We start from the raw sequence: 16,561 nt of genomic DNA on the forward strand, positions 1-16,561 counted from the left end.
TTCCGCTCTTTCTTCTTCTAAGCCGACGCCTCCTCGCGCTGTAGCGAGACGGGCAGGGCATTAATTTCTTAATGGGGGACTTTTCCATTACGAATATGCTTCAGCTGGGAGGTGGGGATTTAGAACATGAAATTATAATAAGTATTCTGTTCTTGCTTCACGCACAGTCTCTTGTATACGGTGATTAGTGGCATTCACAAGACATCAGAAATGCTCACTTCAATACAGGCTAGTAAAAATATAGAAGAATAACGCTGATAATGCTAACAAAGGGGGCTATATTTGTCTGCTTTATTTCCTTACATATCGAATAGTTCCTTTAGTCGGTTATTTTGGGAACAATGTTAGACTCTTTAAGCTAATATGAGGGAAGGAAGACTACGGCACTGCTTACTTTGTCTGAACTACGCTAAGCGAAGTGAAAAGTAATCATAGATATTAAACTACCACGCGGGAAGGGGAATATTTCTCTTTGTCTCCCGCGATATGCTGTAGCATAATGAGAAAGGGGGAACCGAAAGGTGGAGGAAGCTAGAAGAGTGAAGGTCATTTTCGCTCACATAGACGCAACGGCTGCCGGTGTAGCGATCGCCCTTGGCCCACTTTTCGTAGCTAGAGTCGCCGCTTCACCGCAGGCTGACCTCTCTGAAGAATATAATTCCCGAAGAAACCGTGGCAGCGCATCACACAGGTCCCTTTAAAAGCCAAGATAGTCCACCTGACAGCCGCTCGTAGAAGTTTGTAACACCACCTGATGACGCAAAAGGAAGTGTCGGAGACATCCTTGCCGATTGCGGCGCACTAATACCTCCTCCTTCCGAGTAAGAACACGAGGGAGAGGTTGCGAACACGGAGAAAATAGAGCGCGTTTTCGCTGGCGCAAAGCTTGTGGTTTGAAGGCATTGCGCAAGAAAGTATCTAGGGGTAGAGGAGAAGGTGGCAGGTTCTATAATATAATAAGTGCGTTAACAAATTAATTATTACAATTACTATTAAGTAACCAACTAACCAACGAGTTAGACAGGCAATCAATCAATCAATCAATCAATCGATGAAAGGCAGAATGTGACGAGACACTGCGCTGTGTGGATTTTGTCGTCGCAGTTTACCGCTCCGGGCCTTCCAGCCGGAGTACCTGTGCGAGCCAAACACGGTGAACCGGGTGAATGCCTACCTCGAAGAGCTGGCGGACCGGGACATCATGGTGGAAGCGCAGTCCAGTGGTGTAGAAATCCCGTGTGTCCTGTACCACGCCACCGAGGCGCCGGTCAACTCCATGGCCCAGCACGGACCACTGGCCATTGCCCCGACATGGGATGTACGACCTGCCGGGTGCTCGTCGCAAGAACCTCGACAGCGGCATTGTTTCCGTGTCCAGAAAACATTTTCCCGCTGCTGCTGCCCCTACTATTCCGCATTTCCGGACCTTCGGATTTATTTCTCGCTCTTGTGAAGTTTTGTATCCTTTGCTTTGATATCTATATTTGAAAATAACAGCCAAAAATTACAATTTTCAGTATCGGTTCGCAGCTAATAATTTTTTCCCTCACAAAGATAGAGACTATAGCTACCTAGACTTATGGATATCTAATAACGTCTTTCATTTTAAGAAAAACACTTACTAGAAATAGTTCAGAAATAACCAGCGAATTTTACTATATACAACTCATATGGACAAACACAAGTCTGTGATCTGCTTACAAGAAGTGGCTAACCGTCTACTTCCAAAATAAATCGTGCATGTCAGTTGAAAAATTTCTTTTGCATAATTGATAAAGATTCTAACATGAGCTCTCCCAATATATTTACTTATTCCTCCAGGTATCATAATAGAAATCGCCATTGCCTTGAAATGACATCATTAATCACGCCGGTTAATGTTTTTAAGTGGTATAATTTTTTTTCTAAGGATCATCACTACCCACTGAAACAGTCTCACTGATCAAGTTGTGATGCATAACATATTGAATTAATCTGAAGAGGATTTAGACTGCTGTTAATTAGCATGCCGCGATATTCTCTTTTCTGAATCGGTACATATGTATTTGTTTTTTTTTTGTGCGTGCCTGCATTTGTTCATTTTGGGAGAGCTATGTTCTCACCTTCTGTAATCGTGTATTAACGTCGCAGTATTCGTAACTGCATAAATAAAATAAATAAACAAACGCGTTATAACTATGTTGATCGGTGGCTCCTGGCGAAAACTTTATCTCTCGCGCTGTGACACCTAGGTAGCAATGTTGCGCTTAACATCCTCGAGGCAAATCGTTAAAATTATGCATATTACCGCTGCAACAACTGTATCGTAGACACTACCATCCTCTTTAGCAGACACGTTTCTAATTTTCTGCCGGTATGCATTGCATCGTCCAGGTATGTCAGATGTGCTGCAGCCTGATGCTAATATGTTTCACAAAGCAGGCTTCTTAAAACTCACTTCAAATCTTTTTTGAATGAAAATGCGCTCGTTTCCCCAAGATGACGCTAGCCTTGGTAAAAAAGTGGTGTTTCTTGGTCCTTCACTCGTGAACAGCGTGAGAAGCATAATTACCGATTTTATTCCAGTTATTCCAACTAGTCATTGGCTCAAAGACCACCATGCCTACTTTAAACCTCAGCTTACATGGCGGAGAGGGTTATAATAAGAAAATGTAATTGAATAAGTAGTGTTTTTATTATATTTGCTTTTGCCACAGATATGCGGCCAACAAGACACTTTATGCTGCATTGGGTGCGAATCCGTAGAAAAGAAAAAAACTTACCTGCGAACTATGCACTTGGTGGGTAGGGAACGTCACAGCAGGTTGGCTCAGATTTCGTGAGCGGTTTGCGTGAACGAACTGAATTCATTCACACCAATGACATTTTCAGTTATTTGCTGTCCTGCTGCCCAGGTTCAAACCAATCGCCGTTCCGTGCGAAATTCTCAGTGCTTTTTAGGTGGCTCTGTTAATTCAAATCATTCATTCATATGCAGCAATGCTGGACAAAAGCGTTTTTGAACGAGAAACCGTTTATGAACGCAATTTTTTCATATAACGTCTGATTTCACTATAACAATCAATACAGCCGCAGGTCATCCGACGGCAGTCTTGTATATTTGTTTATTCACGTTTTTGATATCCCGAAAAGCGTTCCCCACTGGTTTTTCTATGGCAGCCTTAACTGTTCGATCCGATCAATAGAAACACTGTAAAAGAAAGATTTTGCTACATATCAGAATAATGGACCATTACCTTCGATATTTCCATAACAGCGTCTTAGTTGTTTTTTTGCAGTTTTAAAATTTTCAAAATTTTTTTGCCCTGGAAAGCTGGACATGCATTCACTAACCAATCATTATTAGCAATGATCACCCGAGTCCTAAGGAGGGGAGGTTTAGGTGAGGGTTAGTATGAGCTGAGAAGTGAGAGGTTTAGGTGAGGGTTAGTATGTGGTACACCGAAACAAAGTCAGCAGGGCACTGCACTAGCGCTTGGCTTCGCCACTGGGGTCCTGCCCAGTCTTCGTATGCCCGAGTGTGAAGGGCAGAGGTGAAGCTTACGTGGAGGCTCACCATGCCGGGGTTACTGGACGTGAAGTAACAAAATCTCCCGGCGTGGCCTAAGGCGTGCCCCTCAGATGGCGTCTGCTTTTTGTGCCCAAGTTCCCGCGTGTTTTGGCGTTTGGAAGCAGAGGAATGTTGATGCAGACGAGGATTGGCAAAGGACAGCGCGAAAGGCACGGAAAAAAGTTGTTGAAAGCGACGGTGTCCAAAGCATAGCGCTATAAATAAGCTGGAAGTATAACAACTAGGATCAAACTCTGAGCCGATGGTTGAGTGATACGCAGCAGCGGCAAGCGAAGCTGATCTATTTTACTGCCACCACAAGTTTGAATCTCACTCGAGGTCATAATCCCACTTGAGGCCATAAACCCACTCTAAGTGCAAGCTGCAAGCACGCGTTGCTAACCCTTACAATGCAGTGGGTACCGGCGGAAACTTATATTCATTCAGATACGTCTTTCGTGCGTGGTACCGAAGCGGTGGCCTTGTGGTTCGAGCATCCGCCTCGAATGCGGGAGGTGCGGAGTTCGTTTCCCAGTGCCGCCCGGTACTCACCGGTCGTACAATGGGTAAAAGGTTTCCCTCGGTCTGGTGCGCCGCCTTATTCGGGGTGAAATGGTTCAAAAATGGGCCTTTGACCCCACCTTAAGCAAAAGAAAAAAACTTGTGCCATTGCGCTGCTTGCCCACAGATGCCCTTGCGCCATAAAAATATAGCATCATCATCAACATCATCATTACTTTCTTGTGCGGCCTAGTAATGTCCTTAGAGGGTATTACTGGCACATTGGAAAAGCAGACGCTACCTGCAGATATCCAAGTTTTTCAACCAGCATGTTTACGGTCGCCAATGAGCATATGCACAAGACACAGCTTCGTATATTCGGATATGTGGACTTGGTTGCCTACATGGGAAGAGCAGCACTCTGAAGGCAAAGCGCTACGTCAGTCACTGTTGTCTTGCTCAGATAGACTGGCACGTACCAGAGAGATTTTAGTGTATTAGAATCTCCATGAGGGAACAAAACTCTCCGTGGGCGTCGTTGTCTCAAGACTCGGAGGAAAGGCGAGCAGAAAAAAAACAGCCTTGAGCGTGATTTGAACCTCCGACTGCGCGACCAGATTAGCTTCGCTTAGCCACTCCTTTAGGCCACTCGTTTTTTTTTAAACCGTTTAGACCAATCGGTCATCGCCGCAGCCTCTCCCTGCGAGGCGCAGTAGTGCCATTATCACTAATCGAGCTGCCATTGGCATCTATAAATATACCTTCAGGGCGAATGTTTGTTATTAATAAGCGAAAGCGCTTTTCAGATGGGAAAACCCTGAGCAAGATCTTGCGACGTTTGTAGGGGTTTACCAAATGAAACGAATAAAAGTAAAAATCAAGTAAATATCCGGGACAAAAATCGGCCCTGTGGCGGCGGGAACAGATCAGCTTCGCTGGCCACTGCGCGAGAGCACATGGCACTCGTCACAGCCAAACGCGCCTCGCGTTAAACTGCAGCAAATTCTCACGCTGTGCATTGCACATCGCCACTTTCATCAACTAATACTACTGTCACTAATATTCTCATTTTGAGCTATGAGGCGACAGTGAAAGAGAGATGTGCGCTGCATGCGTTGGGGTGGAGAGCCTTGTGGCAGAAACACGGCACTCGAGCAATACGCATTGGCGTTGGCAGCATGGCTGCCGAAACGCGGCACTGGAGCATGGGACGCCGGTGTATACACTGGTTACATTGTCATTGACGATGAAAAGTTGAAGACCAGCATAACTGGCTCCGTGGGTCATTGGACACCTCCATCGCGCTTTCAGGTACGTGGCGATGATTTCCACCTGCAGAAAACGGTTTTTTCGCACATTATCTCGTGCTGAGCAATGCTAAGCCGCCAGCCAATTTTTACTTTTCTCGGGGCGCTTGGGATTGCTGATCGTAGGTGTCGCACTCACCGCCGGAACCGCATTGCATGGAACAAGTGCCTAACACAAGAGACCAGTAGAGGCTGAGGTACTAACACGACCCCTCGGAAAAGGCGCGTATCCACCTGCTCCCTAAGAGTTGTTTATGCTTTATTAAAGCACAGCTGACTGCAGACTAAGTCTTCGAATGCAATTGTTCGAGAAATGAGCAATTGTTCGCCAGGAGTCGCCCATCATGACAGTCGAAACACGTTAGTTAGTGTATCTATGAATAATGCGATTTCATGCAAGATGGGAATATAGCTCTTCCAAAATACAAAAATACAGGCACGCAAAAGAAAGAAAAATGCATACGTACAGGCTCAGGAAAGAAAATACTGCGGCAAGCTAATTAACAACAGTTTAAATGCTTTTCAGAAAAATGCAATGTCTTCTGGTTCACAACTATCAGTGAGACTGTTGCAGTGAGTGATGGTCCTTAGAAAAAGAAAAAGCACTTAAAAGCATTAACCCGCGAGTTTTTGTTATCAAAGGGTGGCGATTTGTAATATGATACCGCGACGATTAAGTAAAAATATTGGAAGTGTTCGCGATGAAATTCTTAAGTAGCTGAAAGAAAATTTTCAACCGATATGCGCAATTTGTTTTTTAAGCAGACGGTAAGCCACTTCTTCTAAGCAGGTCACTGACTGGTGCTCGTCCACATGAGTCGTATATCAACCTCAATGTTTGTTTATGTTATGTTTTTCGTAAAATGATCCCAGACGATTACTGCGTATTCGAATATGGGTCGTGCGTCGTAAGAAAAACGCTTCGGTATCCTTTTCGAGCGTCGTGAGGCGTAGCTAGAGTCTTAAGAAAAGGCTTCGGAGAACATTCGCCTGAACAGTCAACATGCTTGTTCCGATAGGGGTTATTAGATATATAAAGGCCTAGATACTTATATTCTGCAACTTCATAAACCAAAATGTGATTATCTGTGTACCGATAGTGAAAAAGGTTCTTTTTTACTGATATTCTCGTATACCGATATAAATGCAAATGATAAACACTGTACAATAGGAAAAATGAATCCGATCCTCCGGAAATGCACAGGAGTATGGTGGCAGAGGCAGCGGGAGAATATTTCCGGGGCACGAAAATAATGCCGCTGTCGAAATTCCTGCGACGAGCAGCGGGCGGGTCGTTCATCCCACGAAGGGCCGGAAGGCCAGTGGCTCGTCCTGGTTCATGGAAATGTCCAGCACTTCGGTGGCGTCGTACAGGATGCCCGGAGCCTCCACCCCGCTGGACTCCTGTCCCACCCCGATGTCCCGGTCTTCGATCTCTTCGAAGTAGGCATTCACCCGGTTCACCGTGTTTGGCTCCCACAGGTACTCCGGCTGGAAGGCCCGGAGCGGAAACTGCGAGGACAAGAAGTCCACACAGCGCAGTATCTCGTCACATTCTACCTTTCATTGATTGATTGATTGATTGATTGATTGATTACCTGACCAATTCGTTGATTAATTGGTTAGTTGACTGAACATTTGATGTAACAATTATTTTGTTCATGCATTAAAGAATTCAGCCGCATGGCTGCACTCCAAAAACAGTTAACAGAAAAAAATAAAAGCATCATAAGAACATGTCAAATGCAGAAAAATGGGCCAAATATATTAACAGAATATTAATTAGGGCGATTGTAAAAAAATGGTCCCAGTTTAGCTCAGCTAAGCGGGGCTTAGCGAAATCGTCCCGACGACGTGGACGGCTCCGGCCGACTCGCTCCGTCCATATCGAGAGCTGCAATGTGAATGCCGCGATAGCGGCGCCGGCTTCTTTTTTTTTTCAGAAAACGGCGAGTCACGTCGTTAGTCACTTGGCCACAGCTGCCAAGGGGGAGGCGAGTGACGTGGTATGTTACGTGACTGCCACAACTCCACCGCTCCTCCACTTGAAGGTCAAATTGCGGCGCCGATGACCTTGGCTCGACTAGGCCAGGAAAGCTTTCGCTTTAATAACTTCCAGACAGGTACTCTAATCATTAGGTGTAACTTGCGCATAAATGCATTTCCAGCTATGTATCGAGGTCGTCATGTTCTTCTTCGCCCACAACTTTCTAGTTATCTCCCTTTTAATGCGGTGCGTTGCCTACAAATCAATTCTCCATTAAAATGGCAGACACAAAATTTTTAGGTGTTTCTTTTCTCCTTGAAATAGGTCTACGGGCATAGTAGGCCTAATCATGAAAATGAGTTGAAATCACGAGTACGTCATGGGAATCATTTACTAGAAACGATTTTGTACCAGCAATTTCAGTTTCGGTCAGCGCCAGCTATGGAGGGCCCCTAGACGTCACCATCGATTTATCAAGCCGAGCTCCCACATTTTTTGCCACGTCAGTGCCGTTGGTAAGCACAATTTGTTTCCGCGAACAACCACTGGGTTCGGTGACGCCACAGTAAATGGTGAAAGCGCACCTTGACGTCACTTCCTTCGGGTGCAAATGCTGAGTGGCGGCTCTGGCAACATTGAAAATCATATTAAGGTAAGTTCCGCTGAACGCCTGCGGCTGAAAATCTCCTAACACGCATGAAATAAATTATCTCGTTTTTTTTGCGTTTGAAATTTTGTGTCTGTACTCATTTAAACAAAGCAGCGCCATTGCAGGCGCAATGGCGATTTTCAACGAAAACGAGCATTTACGGCGCGTCGTAGAAGTACCGTACTAACTCGCGCAACGTACGCGCTCGCCGAACGAGCGCATATCGCACTTCGATTGTCAATATGAATCTCAGGATATATGAATGAAAAAAGAAATGCCATCATAAACAATTTTTTATAAAACGGGCAGAAATATTTATTTCTGACGAACGTTTTATCCCGAATGATTAACGCACCCCCTGACTGTTGACAGATTTTTTTTTCGAATAAGTGTGTTTATTATGCGACTAAATACAGGATTCGGCTGGCGGCAACTGTTCGACATCTGACTGCGGGAACTAGTTATAATGCTGCGCCTGTAAATGGCAAACAAACTTCCCTGCGCTTGACAATTGCGAAACGTCTGATAAGCGGCAGAGTTTGGGGGGGAAAGCAGATATCCCGGTCCTAGTCACTGCTCATGCAACAGCGTGTGCCCACAGTGACGATGTTGCAAGAGCGTAGGAGTAATTTAGGAAGCATGGCGCATTATTTCAATATTATTTGTGACAATAATTTGGCACTCCTCAGCTCCTCATGTGAAAAAGAAAAAATCGTGTTGCAGTTTTAAGGAAAACTGCGAAGCAACACTATGGATGAAAAACAGTAATGTGTTACCAACGCATAAAAATGTAGATCACTTTTCCATACTACGTGTAGGCTACCGGGCCATTCAAAGAGTCTCTTGCAGCATACAACCACAGAGGAGTGAGTAAGCTATGAAGTACTCTTGTAGCATCCTTTATTTCTGGAGGGGTAAGCCCTATAGTATAATCTTCGGAAGGAAAGATCACGCATAACCTTTGCAATAATTTCTTTAGACAGTCTATAGACTATTCATAGACGTCTGTCTATAAAGTCTATAGACAAACCATAGAGAACAGTCTATATGCAATACAAATGCTATATATAGACAGTCTATAGGCAGTCTATAGATTTATGGCCGTACACTTTCAGTGGACTTTGTCTATAGGCAGTCTAGAGACTATGTACAGACAAAAAGAAATATCTGTAGGAAGGCAATAGAGTCTATAAGAAGTTTATAGACTGTCTATAGATCATTTTTGTAAGGGAAAGTAAAAGGCAATTAACCGGAATCAGTTCGCCACCTAGACCCCCCGGAGAATGCGACGCCTATCGGAGACACTCGGCGCTCACCCGAATGTTCTCCATGATGGAGGAGAAAGCGCCGATCGGTATCTGGAGTAATCCGGCGCAGCCAATGATCCAGGCGAGGGCCTGGTACTGGCCCGGTATGGTAACGTTGAAGAAAACGGGAGTCTTGATCGTCCTTATTTTGTGCAAGCAGGCGAACTGCGAAGGAAGAAGCAGCAGTTAAAAGTGCCCGCGCCATTTAACGGCTGAGAACTCTCGGACCAAGCAAGACACACGATTAGTGTATTTTCATAGTAATTTCGCGAACTGACGCGGTGTGAATGCGCAGTTTCATTTCCCGGAAACCTAATGAAGCAGCAGCCTTTCGAATGCTATTCACTTGGCTGCTCGTTGTATGCAAACAGTGACCTTTCTTTGTAACTTCAGCGTTCTACATGGTGGTTCATCTAAGACTTTGGACAGCTTAAGAACAATGGCCTTTTGAATTAAACGAGCGCTTTTTTCGGCATAGCATTGTCAGCGGTGTAGCGCATCAGAATACAGCTAAGACATGCTAACTAGCAGGCTGGTTAACTAATATTGAATAGTTAACTTTTTAACTGTTGCTGTTAAGCTACATAACTATTGACAGGCGTGTATCCCACCATAAGTAATACCCATATCAGTTCTACAGTTTCAAAGATGCGGTTACGCTCGACGCTGTGGCCAAACAAATTCTGGCTAGTTCGGCGAGGTGCTTGCACTGGAGAGGTTACTTTGCCTGCAAGCTTCTTGAAAGCGCATGTATTTTGGCGTGATGTAGCCAAAATTACTTGGGCCACATCTCCGAAGGTGCCGCGTCTTCGCAATTCTAAAAACTGATATGGATATTACGATGGGCTACACGCCTTTAAATAATCAAGGAGCTTTAAAGTAATAGTCAAAAAGTTAACTATTCAATATTATTTATCCAGCCTGCTATTTACCGCGTCTCAGCTGTATTTTGATGTACTACACCGCTGACAGTGCTATGGCCTAAAAAGCACTCATCTAAATCAAAAGGCCTTTTTTTAATTGTGTAAAGTCGTAGGTGAAACACCCTGTATATTTCCAGTGCACACAAAAGAGAACAGGTTAGGTTAATGGTGGTTTAACCTCTCAAAGGGACTCAGGCTGTGAGGGGCGCCATAGTGGAGGGCTCCGGAAATTTCGACCACCTGGGAATCTTTAACGTGCACTGACATCGCACAGTACACAGGCCTCTAGAATCTCGCCTCCATCGAAGTTCGACCGCCGTGGCCGGGTTCGAACCCGCGTCTGTCGGGTCAGCAGCCGAGCGCCATAACCACTGAGCCACCGCGGCGGGTCACAAAATGGAACAAAAGAGCACAAACGCCATGCGTCGATTTCGTACCACGGATCCAGTTTCTTACACACTTACCGCCAGGGCAAGTGGGCACAGAAGGATCCAGCATGTCCTCCAATAGATGTTGGGACGTCGGCCAAGCATGAACTCCGCATCGAACGAGAATCGTCGAATGCCTGGGGGGACACAAGGATGCTTGTGCACTAAGGGGCCAGCAGAGTTCAGAACAAAGCGTCAAAGCAACGTATCATACACGACGCACTGCTGCTGTCATTAATGCGAGATTGCCTTGTGGTGAACGCGAAGCATTTCGCCCTTCCGTGAAGTTCCTCCTCTTGTCTTTAGCTTGCGTTGTGCTGTGAACTTACGGGGCGAACGCATAAAACATGTCAAGGATTTTTTTTTTCTAGTGCGTCAACAGGGCCGTTCGCGCTAGAGACTGGAGCGGTTATCGTGCAATGCAAAAAGAAAGTGTACGAAATCAGTCAGTGGTAATATGAAATTCTGCTTTGCCATTTACTAGCCGTTATAGTAAGTTAAGCTGAGAGAGTGACGGCCGTGGACAGCTGATGGCCCCAGGTTCGAGCCCTGCACTTGGACACACTTTTTTTTTGAACAGCTAGATTGCAAAGAAAGCTGTGCAGGTTGTTTCACCTAATCTGCTATGCAATTTTAAAAATTGATTCTTGAGTTAGAAGAGCGCTTTTTTCGGCATTGCATTGTCAGCGGTGTAGAGCATCAGAATAGGCCTAATAAGCGCTAACTAGCAGGCTGTTTAACTAATACTGAACAGTGTACCTTCTGACTATTACTGTTAGTCTCCCAAACTATTGAGAGGCGTGCAGCCCCCCGTAAGGAGCGCAGTTAGCGCGTCTTAGCTGTATTCTGATGTACTACACCGCTGAAAATGCCATGGCGAAAAAGCGCCTTCTAAGTTAAAAAGCCCATTTTTAAAAATTATGTTAATTCTTAGGTGAAACAATGTGTATGTTTCCTCTGTAGCAGTGCGGCTGCGTCCAGGCGGATGACAATGAGTATATACTCCATCACTTGGCGTCAAGCAGATTTTGAGCCAGAGTCACCATGGCCAGCTGATTCGCCAGCCGTTCCGAAGTGAACCAAACGCACCATGCGAAGAGCCAAGAGAATGCGGGGACTGAGTGACGAAAGGACAGGGGAAAAGGGAAGGCTCCAGGTGAGCCCACCGTTGGGGGGAGTTCACACATGCAGAGGAATAGCGGAGACAGTGGCGCAAGGGAACGTGCGGCAGGGATGATGCGTGTGGGAGTCACTTACCGTAGATGTACATGACGAGCACGACCTCGGCGAGGGGAATGAAGTGGCCGAATATGCCCCTGACGGTTTGCTCCTCCAGCAGCCGGACGATGTAGCTGCCGCCCTGGGTGACGGTGGGGAAGCCCGACACGAACATGCCGATGCACACGACGAAGGCCACCTTGCTGACGTTGTTGTGGGCGCGCACCTGGGGGAAGAGGTCCTCGACGCACGCGATCACCGTGCACACGTTGAAGATCTGGGCGCGCGCACATCGCCGAGATTGCAGGGGCAATATTTCGAGAAAGGATTGCAGGCGCCGCATTCATGTGCGCATTAATTTTCTATATATTTAATATCAATTTTACCAGAATGTGATGTTAACATTGCACTGCGATAAAATGGGTTCATGGCTTCGTATGGGCTTAACGTCCCAAATCGACTCAGGCTATGAAGGACGCCGTAATGAAGGGCTCCGGAAATCTCGACCACCTGGGGCTCTTTAACGTACACTGACATCGCACAGCACACGGGCCTCTAGAATTTCGCCTCCATCGAAATTCGACCGCTGTGGCCTGGATCGAAGCCGCGTCTCATCGGGTCAGCAGCCGAGCGCCATAACCACTGTGCCGCCGCGGCAGCTGTGATAAAATGCTTTCTTGCTGTTCAGTTTCCTAAATGTTCCTTGTATTTTGCATGCCTCATAATGAACAGTCGCACAGATATGGCTCAGTGGATTGAAAATCCGCCTCGTATGCGGGAGGCTCAGAGATGGATCCCCAATGCCGCAGGGTATTCACGGGTCTTCCAGTGGGTACAAGCTTTTTACTGACCTGGTGCTCAACTTCTCGGGGGTACTTGATATAGGCCAAGGAAGGTGTACAGCTTATACGCACGCGTCGGTCATAGAAAAGGGCGGAAGAAGGGCAACTGCCAGCTCGACACACTAAGAGTTAATCACATGTCGGAAATAAGTCTAGGACCACCCGTACCAGTCGTGATGGAGCTCTGCGTTGTCCGTTATGCGATGGAGCCGTAAATTATATTGTGTTTCGAAGAGAGGTCCACTGCTACACAAACTTCATAGCGTATAGAACAGCTGAAAAGAGTTACAAAGACATTCAGCGCTACTCAGGAGATAGATGACCTCAATAAGCAACAAAACGTATCAAGATACATTGTACACAAAGAGATTCTCGGCAAGGAGGAGACACCCTAAGCTACGGAGTCCTAAACACAAATTCCTCCCCCCATAGTCTCCCTTTTGATCTCCGCTCCGGTCTCCCCCTTCGTCATCCTTCAGAAGTGCGCGCGCCTTGATTTGCCCGTGAACTTCCCTCGTCGCTCGTAACATAATGAGATTGAAGGAGGTGTCCTTTAGCAGGATAAGGGCTCCGGTAGCCCTTATGCCGTCGGTGACATGCCGATGGGACTGTTAATAACATGCGGTGTCGAGAACATGCTCTAAATCTTAAAATGTTCCACGCCGGTCGCTAAGGATTATCTTCTCCACCTTTCGTGGACGCGCCCAGGTACGCAGTCTTCAAGAACAAGACGATTACAAGAAGTCGTACTTTGGACCACAAGGCAGGAGAACCTGTCATTTTGGCTGACAGACAACGCTAGGTGGCGTAGCCTGCTCCGGTTTCAGGCTGATTATGCCACTAGGCAAGTCATCGTGATAAAAAAATCTTCGCAAAACGAGGCTAAACTTTAACTTCTGATGACAGAAAATACCTTAGCCTGGACGCTTATTGGCTAAGGTGCGTTGCGTCAACGCAAAGAAATGATTTTGTTTCCATTGAGTCCATTATAGCGTCGTTGTGACAAATGATGATGTGTCTTAAAATTGAAACTGACCATTGAGTCGACGGACATCAGGAAGATCCCAGAGAAGAATAGACCCGACCATAGGCGAGGCCAGTCCATCCCCTTCACCACTTCGGGAAAAATGATGAAGGGGAACACGAAGGCTGCGAACGAAAAGGCCGCAGAGTTACAAATGAGGCTGCGACTACCACGCCACTGTCACCCGCCGCTGCACGAAATTGTTATGCGAGTAGCGTCACCCTTCGATCCACGCAGAAATTGCAATCAGCGACAGGACGAGTGCACAGCTGCACCTCAAATGCTCCCAATCCACCTCCTTGTGTGTGCTTATCGCGTGAAGGGGGTGCTATTCAACGGTGCGTTTTAAGTCAAATGCTATGACCCGCTGGTACACACTATAAACAAGGGCGGCCGGGAAGCTCTTCCTGTAGCCCATTGTAGAGGGCAGCCATCATATTCAGAAGTGACGTGAAATTGCCCGCTCACCAAATCAGTACACTCCTGGTTCTTGCAAACCAGCGCAACGGCTCGAAGCCAAACAGGGAAGGGACAAAACACAGCTCTGAACCTCACTTGACGTTGCCATTCGGCCCTCAGGAACTTGCATATCCTTATGCCATGGCTAACTGAGGGCTGAAAGCCCACAAACAAGTCCAGCACCTCAGGAGGTAGAATGCGCTTTCGAATGCAGAAGCCAAGCATTCGTGATTTACACGAAGCATTTGCGATGACGGCTATGGAACGAGAAAGTTCGGTGAGACAGGATGAAGACATAGAGCCCCTTGTACAAGAAATAAAACTGTACAACATGAACATGTCCTGTCTCACCGAACCGTCTCGTTTCATACCCGTCATCGCAAATGCTTCGTGTAAATCACGAATGCTTGGCTTCTGCATTCGAAAGCGCATTCTGCCTCCTGAGGTGCTGGGCTTGTCTGTGGCCTTTCAGCCTTCAGTTAGCCAAGGTATAATGATATGCAAGTTCCTGAGGGCCGAATGGCAACGTCAAGTGAGGTTCAGCGCTGTGTTTTGTCCCTTCCTTGTTTGGCTTCGAGCCGTTGCGCTGGTTTACAAGAGCCATGTCTGACCAACTAGTCCACCAGTATATGTTGTACAATACAATCGTGTTGCACCGCTTTCATCAAAACTTGAGAAGACCCCTTTCAACAAAGCAGTTCCCACATACCTTACTGCAGATCCTAAGTCTGCTCGTCAATGGCGTCCTGAATTAGAAACTCGTGTACATGACATGCTCGGTTAGGGTTAGCACTACTCAACTCTGGGCGCACTTGCGAACGCCCAGAAAACATTTCATTTCCAGCACACTGCATAGCATTCATGACATATACCTACCTCTACTCTCCCAGCAGGTAAGTAGGATATTATGTTATCTGTGTGATAGATCGATCGGCATTGTGCTTCCACCAAGCAGACCTTAGCAGCTTATTTTCTTGAACCCTTACTCCTGCTTTGACTGACCAGAAGTTGTAAGGAAAGGAGAAGGCAACTGGCGGAGCAGCGCGCAACTTTGAGATCAAGGCACCGTATTTTGCGCGTGTCTTAAGCAATCGTATAGCATGAAACGCATTACACAGTAACTTTTGGCGGTTCCCTGTCCGGCCCTCCCAATTTCTAGTCTCTCTTGTCAACTATTACTTGAGTGACCACTCGGATGTTTCCTTTGTCAACTAATGCTTGACAGTCAGTCTGCTCAGGTGTTCCGGTGCACCCCTGCGCAGAGGTCAGTGACCCACTGCTCGGCATCTCCGCTTATCCTTTTCACAAGAGCACTAGACTTGTATTGGTGATGTAGGCCGTGGAGATGTTGCTAGCAACATCTCCATATAGCCAGTGCTGTAAAACACGGCCCACTTCCACAATATAAGTCCAGCCTCACATGGATACCAGAGGAGCACCCAAGTATTTGCCCAGAAATGCAGATGATAGCCTTGAAGAATACACAGGCCTTTATGGGCGCTCTGTTAAGGCAAGCGCAAAGATGATAAAATTCCTTTCTGCATAAAAGAATACCCAGTAGCATTTCATGCTCTAGGGTGATCCAGACGTAGCACCCATGGTTTACCTTCCCAGTTTTTGCAACAGTGGGACATTTTTATGCTCTCGTATACGCCAGCCGTATAGCTTCTTCACACGCACTCTGTGTGCCGAAGTCCTGGATGCAGGCGGCTACGTTTCGGGCCAAGTAGCCACCCATGCCGAAGACGAGTGCGCAGCACAGCAAGTTGGACAGCGTCATGAACAGCGGCAGCGCTAGAAAGGCCCTGGAAGAGGTAGAAACAGAAAAGAATGTCATTCAAGGGTTCAGTGCCTTGAGGCGCGCTATCTGATTATCGTGCAATGGTTTTCACTTTGAGAGAATAGAACCTGAACGCAGCAACGAAAGTCCGGATTTTAAAACAAGCAACAATTTGCTGAGGTATGGTATGCGGACTGGAGTGAGCTAGTCGTACTTGTCGATTCGATTTCAGGTTTTGCCACTGGCACCCATAAGTTGATTTTATAAATGATTTGCGAGCTGTCAGAAAAGCCTACTGTGTATTTTAAAGAACTCACGAAACCCTTTTTTATATGCGTGAGCAGCACACGCTCTTTAAGTGCTCTTGTCGAAGACTTTTCAAACTGTGGGGTTAGCCAATATCTTTCTTTCGAAACAATTTCAGCTTCAACAAGGCTAACGTAATATTGATGCCTAGAAATGCTTTTGATTATTTTTTGGAAGAGGTATCGCAGCGGTGGCCTAGTGGTTTGAGCATTCGCCTCGCATGCGGGAGGTGCGGGGTTCGAACCCCAGTGCCGCCGGGTACCCACCGGTCATACAACGG

The 16,561-nt window shown here is 46.5% G+C and overlaps 1 protein-coding gene across 1 annotated transcript in view; it reads right to left on the bottom strand.

Annotated features, from left to right (window-relative positions):
• Positions 1 to 6,563: 6,563 nt before the first annotated feature.
• Positions 6,564 to 16,561, bottom strand: part of LOC144106893 (sodium- and chloride-dependent glycine transporter 2-like) — a 45,430-nt gene continuing 35,432 nt past the window's right edge. Inside the window, exons 9-14 of the mRNA XM_077639840.1 lie at positions 15,876 to 16,000; positions 13,749 to 13,861; positions 11,910 to 12,147; positions 10,689 to 10,789; positions 9,311 to 9,466; positions 6,564 to 6,870 (exon numbers count right to left, since the gene is read on the bottom strand). Of these exons, the coding sequence (XP_077495966.1) occupies positions 6,655 to 6,870; positions 9,311 to 9,466; positions 10,689 to 10,789; positions 11,910 to 12,147; positions 13,749 to 13,861; positions 15,876 to 16,000 (949 nt within the window). The 3' untranslated portion in view covers positions 6,564 to 6,654. The remainder of the gene's footprint in view (positions 6,871 to 9,310; positions 9,467 to 10,688; positions 10,790 to 11,909; positions 12,148 to 13,748; positions 13,862 to 15,875; positions 16,001 to 16,561) is intronic.

Source organism: Amblyomma americanum, chromosome 10 (assembly GCF_052857255.1).
Source record: "Amblyomma americanum isolate KBUSLIRL-KWMA chromosome 10, ASM5285725v1, whole genome shotgun sequence".
Classification (NCBI taxonomy): domain Eukaryota; kingdom Metazoa; phylum Arthropoda; class Arachnida; order Ixodida; family Ixodidae; genus Amblyomma; species Amblyomma americanum.